Source organism: Macaca nemestrina, chromosome X, assembly GCF_043159975.1.
Source record: "Macaca nemestrina isolate mMacNem1 chromosome X, mMacNem.hap1, whole genome shotgun sequence".
Taxonomy (NCBI): Eukaryota; Metazoa; Chordata; class Mammalia; order Primates; family Cercopithecidae; genus Macaca; species Macaca nemestrina.
The window spans coordinates 36,706,765-36,712,764 of NC_092145.1; the positions used below are offsets into that span (position 1 = coordinate 36,706,765).

General features: G+C 57.1%; 1 protein-coding gene across 3 annotated transcripts in view; it reads right to left on the reverse strand.

The window, feature by feature from the left end:
* The window catches only part of LOC105468383 (LON peptidase N-terminal domain and ring finger 3), a 50,143-nt gene extending 45,072 nt beyond the window's left edge, over nt 1–5,071 (reverse strand). Inside the window, exons 1-2 of one of the 3 annotated variants that reach the window (XM_011718498.3) lie at nt 3,974–5,071; nt 1,120–1,238 (exon numbers count right to left, since the gene is read on the reverse strand). In XM_011718498.3, the coding sequence (XP_011716800.2) occupies nt 1,120–1,238; nt 3,974–4,790 (936 nt within the window). In that variant the 5' untranslated portion in view covers nt 4,791–5,071. The remainder of the gene's footprint in view (nt 1–1,119; nt 1,239–3,973) is intronic. The other 2 variants (XM_011718501.3, XM_011718500.3) reach the window with 2 other exon arrangements.
* Nucleotides 5,072–6,000: the final 929 nt, after the last annotated feature.

The following is a 6,000-nucleotide window of genomic DNA, read 5'->3' on the forward strand; positions in this document are numbered from 1 at the left end:
TGGCAAAACCCCGTCTCTACTAAAAATACAAAAATTAGCCGGGCATGGTGGCACACGCCTATGATCCCAGCTACTCGGGAGGCTGAGGTGGGAGACTCACTTGAACCTGGGAGATGGAGGTTGCAGTGAGCCGAGATCACGCCACCGCACTCCAGTGTGGGAGGCAGAGTAAGACTCCGTCTCAATAAAAAAAAAAAAAAAAAAAAAAAAAGCCAGCGCAGTGGCTCACACCTGTAATCCCAGCACTTTGGGAAGCCGAGGCGGGCAGATCACACAGTCAGGAGATCGAGACCATCCTGGCTAACATGGTGAAAACCTGTCTCTACTAAAAAAATACAAAAAAATTAGCCAGGCACGGTGGCGGGCACCTGTAGTCCCAGCTACTCGGGAGGCTGAGGTAGGAGAATGGCGTGAACCTGGGAGGCGGAGGTTGCAGTGAGCCGAGATCGTGCCATTGCGCTCCAGCCTGGTCATGAGAGGGAGACTCCATCTCAAAAAAAAAGAAAACAGAGAGAGAGAGAAAGAGAAGAGAGAAAGAGAGAAAGAGAGAAAGAGAGAAAGAGAGAAAGAGAGAAAGAGAGAAAGAGAGAAAGAAAGAAAGAAAGAAAGAAAGAAAGAAAGAAAGAAAGAAAGAAAGAAAGAAAGAAAACGTTTATATAGTGCTACATGCCAGACACTGTTCTAAGCACCTTACATTATTAGCTTATGTAATCCTCACAACAGCCCTATTTAGTAGCTGCTTTGAATATCCCCCATTTTACAGATGAGGTGATGATAAACTACTGGGAAGTTAAGTCATTTGTCCAAGGCCACGAAGGTCATAAAAGTAGCAGTTGGGACACAAACCCAGGCAGTCTGGCTCCCAAGTGCATATTCTAGAGAGTCACTGTGCCCAGGCTGTTCTGAAGGTCATCAGTTGAAGACTGAATTGGGGAAGAATCCAGTTCCTTTGCAGACCTGAGTCACCCTTTGCCCAGGGATCTTTACCCTGGCTCTTTTGCAAAGCCTTCTTCCTGTTCTGCTTGAGCTCTAGAGCCCCTACGCTCCAGGGAGGCAACCCTTCCTGCCAATTCCTGTCTACAGTACAACCCCTTCCCACCTCTCCCATCCCACACTCACCTTAAAACCCATTGGGCGGAGCTTACATGCTATTTCTGCATCATGCAGTGCGTTCTCATGAGACTCCAAGGTGAAATAAATCTGAGACCGATTGCTATAAAGCAAGTGGTCATTCGGAGCTGCGAAAATAAGAAAGAAAAACCCTTATTAACAGCCCCCAGTGCAAGCAGGTGTTAAGTCCTGTATGAGTATGGATCTTGAGAAATGACAAGTTTTCTAGGACTTTTCTACTGGAGATCAAAAGGGTTAGGCTCTATTTCTAGTCCTAATATTGTCCTGCTTTCTACACCCCCAGCCAGTCTGGGCCTGAGGTTCCCCAGCTGCAAAGTCATTTTTGCCCCCGCTCACAAGCAGTTCATTAGAGGCCCCGTGGTGTCAGTGATGCATTAGACACTTTGACATAGATGAGATGTGGCTACACACAGCTAGGGCCTGGCAGCCTGGTTTATGAGTACAGTATTACCAACAAGAAAACAGGCCAGGTAGGAAGGAGAGAGAGGTGGGCAGATGTGACCCCTATCTGAACCACCAAGAAGACAAATCCAAGTTAGTTTTCCAGGTGGCAATGACTGATGACATTAACAACATCTTAGTCTACAAAGCCCAGCACATATGAAGATTCCCTGAAGAAAATGGAAATACATTTACATGGTCCCATCCTCTCATTTCACATGGTCAAATGTAAATGAACTTGGACAAGCTTTCTGGGAATAAGGTGAGGCTGGCGCTCACCAAAAACTCCGAATTACTAGATGTCAGAGCTGGACAGGCTATTAGAGATTATCTGGCTCAATCAACCCATTCTTCAGATGGGGAAAATCAAGCCCAGAGAAGGGAAGGCATCTTCTCAAGGTCACACAGCTAGCTGGGCAGTCACTGATAACTGGTCAGACTTCGAAGCTTTGAAGCTGGGATGTGGGGAGCAGGTAGGTTCCTTTTACTGAAGGTGTGTACAGTACTTGGAATAATGCGGACACAATGGCCATCTTCCAGAACAGAGAGCCTCCTTTCCTCTTAGAAGGGTAAAGCTGGCCTTGACATTTTCACCCTGACTTCTCTAAGGGGATTAACAAAGATGCAAGGAAGAACCTCCAGGGGAATGTGGTGGCAATAGGAGGGTGAGGGCAGGAAGGGGCTTTCCTGGCCCTTGGGGGGGTGGCTAAGAGGTATGAAACCTGCCTTAGAGATCTGGAGTTAAGTGGCCTCCACCTGCCTCATTCATATTGCCCTGCTCTTCCCCAAGATCTGGGCTCTAGCTTCCTCTGTGGCAACAGGCTTTGATGGTTTTTTCCCCAGGGGTGTGCTGAGGGCTTGCTTGGGTGCCCATTACTTGCTCTTAAGACATTAGCAAATTGTTTACAGTCTTTTCTGTCTTTTCTCTTCTGCAGCACACTCCAGCCTGGTGGCAGCTCACAGTCCGCCTTGCTTGTGCACAGACAGGAGCTAGAGGGGTCCCCTTCTCTAGCTGCCAGCTTTGCCCTGTCAGTCCTCATTCCTCCTCCTCCTCTCCCCATTACCTGTTGCAAGCTTGAGTGGAGATTCAACACGTGGAGACTCCGGCCCACACCCCTCCTCCACTCCAGAGTCAGGTCCAGGACACCCTCGGATCCCAGGGCCCTGCCTGCCCAGCCCTGCTGCCTCCTCCCCGGCATGCTTCGCCAGACACCGCGCCCCGCGACCGAGCTCCTGGCAGACTGCCCGAGCTGGGCAACACCGGCTGGCGGCTCAGCTGCCACTTCCTGGGTCCAGGCACGGTGGCTCGGAGAGAGCGTCTCCCTGGTGAAATTCGGGTGCCCTAGTCTAGCTGGATATGTGGGACTGCCCACGTTGCCCTTGAAGCTGCAAAGCCCACCCAACCCTCCCAGGTGGCACTGGAAAGCGGGACAGAGGCGTGACCCATTCGTAGCCAGCCCACGATCCCCGGGGATCCCCAAGCAGTTGCCGGGCCCGGCCTCCCGCCGGGCTGGCCAGGTTAAAGGGGTTCAAGGCGAGGGCACAGGCTACGGGTTGGCGGGGCGGGCGGGGAGGGGGGACATCTATTTCAGCCGAGGATCGTGTGATAGGAAGCGGTGACAATGAGTCACAGGGCAGCGGGGCGCAAGCGCTCCCCCTCCCCCCGCACACGCTCGTGGGATGGTTTCTGAAGCGAGCGTGGTGGCCCACTTCAGTTACCTCAGCGGTTACACAATCCCGCCCGCTCGCGCGGGGGAGGGGCGCCCGACCCGGGCCGCTCGCGGCCCTTATGCAACCAGTGCTCTCCTGACCTAATTCCACGCCGGACCCACCCCACAGGGAGCCGCGGCCCCGGAAGGGGCAACACCCGGTGGCGCGAGCGGTGGACGCAGGCGCCGACCGGACATCTCGGGCTGGCTACAGCCCGGAGGACCAGGCGCGAGTGCGAGGAGCGCGCGAAGTTCCTCTCCTCGCTGGGAAGGTGCGAGCAGGTGTAAGAGGAGGCCAGGAGTGCAGCGGGAGAAGGAGAGTCAGAAAAACAGAGACAGTGACACCGAGCAAGAAACAGTGACAAAGATGCAAAGAGACGGAGAAAAAGAACCAAAAGCAAAGAATGGGGACTGAGAAACAGGAACACAAAAGCTAACAGAAGTAGCAGGAAAAGACAAAAAGCAACGGAGATCAACACAAACACAGTGAAAGACAGCTAAAGCAGTGAAAACAGGACAAACTCAGAGACCCAGTCCCAGAACCACCCCTCCCCCACCCCGGCCACAGTCCATAGGTCCCCCGCCCCCTTTTCTGCCCTGGTCCAAATCCCATCTCGCTAGGGGGTTTGTTCTCCCGCTCCCTCGTGTAGCCACCGAGCCCCAGCCCCGGCCCGGCAGCGCGTTGAACTCACCCAACTTAACTGCCTCGTTGTACTTGAGCAGCGCCGCCTCCACCTGGCGCTCGCGGTACAGCCGGTTGCCCTCGTGCCGGAGTTGCGACGCCCGCGCCGGGCCTGGGAACAACTTGCCGAGGAGGCCGCTGAGCACCACGTTGACTCGCAGCGGCGGCGGCGGCTGCTGCCCAGCCCGCCGGGATCCACGCGCCCGCCCAGTGGCCACCATCAACGCAGAGAGCTTGACCCCGCACAGCGCACAGCGCCGGTCGGCGGCCCGCCCACGTTCCAGGCACAGTTTACAAAAGGTGTGGCCACACGACAAGGACACGGGGTCTGATAGAAACCCATGACATTTCCGGCACTTAAAGCCGTCCCACACCTCGGTGGCCGCCGCGGCTGCGGCGGCCCCAGTCTCTTCCGCCGCCACGGCGCCGCTTGCAGTGCTACCCTCGCCCGGGGGCGCTGGCGCCAGCGCCTCGCCTTGCGGGACTTTCTCCGCCAGGCAGCGCACCAGCTGCTCCAGCTGCTCAGCCACCAGCTGCTGCCGCTCGGAGAGCTGTCTATACACCTCGAGGGCTTCCCGGATTCTCCCCCGGGACGCCAAGGCGTCTGCTTGCGTGAGCAGGACTTTGCTCTCCGGCGTTGAGGTTCCCGGAGACTGCTCTTGCTCTGGCTCCCGCGTCGGTAGAGGTGCCGGGCTCTCTGCAGCCGCCTCTCGGTGGGGGCCCATGTCTACTTGGGCCGCTGATGCCCCTCGCTCCGCCGGCTCCAAGTTGTTGCTGCTGACCTCGGCGGGCAAGCTCAGCATCTGTTCGGTCCGTAAGGACTCCATAGGAAGAGGGACACGGGAGGGGAAGAGGCGTCTAGGGACTGGGGACACGAAGCAAAGAGTGGCAGCTGGAGGAAATCGGGGCAGCCACCGCCGCCGTGCCACCAAGCTCCGGACCCTGCCGCGCCTCCGGGAGCTCCATGCCGGGCGCCCCGCGCCGCCTAATAACTGTCTTGTCTCAGCAAAGTGTTATATAAAACGGTACCACGTGACCTGCCGCCACGCTGCTCATTGGCCGGCGGCGGGGAAATTGTTACAAAACCAGACAGTTTTGTAACAGTGTTGCTCTTGCTTCTTTGGGCTTCGCTTTTCTTGGCTTCTTTTTGAGGTTGTTTGTGTTTACACGTCGCCTTATTCCTCCTCGCCACCTGGTTCTTTATCGGAAGTGGAGTTGGGGGGTGGGGAGAAACTCAGTGTCTTCTCTTGGGCTTCTCAGTCTCCAAACCCCACCCCATCCCACGTCCAAACGGGCCAGCAAACAGGTCCCCTCTGCCAGCCGCTGACCAGCGGCCCCCTACTCCTCCTAGGAGAGGCTGGTACCTCGAGGTGCACAGTCCGCGGGGTCTTCCGGGACGCCTAAGGCTTTCCCTTTGGGGGAGATGGCTGCTGTCAGGGAAAGGAAGCAGGTTGGGAGGGGTATCCATGAAGCCCTCCCGCCCCCTCCCCAACACACACACACAACCCAGCTCCAGCCCGAGAGCCCTGGGAGCCCCGCCTGGGTTTCTTGCCTTCTCTCAGGAGCCTCACAAACGTGGTAAATGCGGTTTCTGAGGGTGCTTGGTCTTCCGTGCCAAGAGCGACTCAGAGCAGCGGGTCCCACCGGCGCAGAAGTTGGGCAGCGCTCGCTGGACAGTGAGGAACTCGCAGAGAAGATGCACTTGCCAGCTCAGCCCTGGGAGGGAGATGTCCCGCCAACTCCCCTCCTTACCTCTCTCCCCTCAACGCCAGAACTAGCGCTGGGGCGGGCGGCGGGCGCCCAGCTGGAGACATACCAGGCCCGCCCCTGGAGCCACTGGCCGGATGCGCGCGGCCGGGAGTACCCGGCCTGCTGGGGTCGGTGGGTACTCTGGGGGCGTGCGAGAGTGGCAGGCGGAAGACGCTAACTGAGAGCGCTGCTCAGGAGAAAGTCCGCGAATCCTGGCACAGCCCAGTGACTGACTGAATAGCCTCCAGGTTTGTCGCTCCTGAGCGCTGCGCGGGAGGGGTACAACTG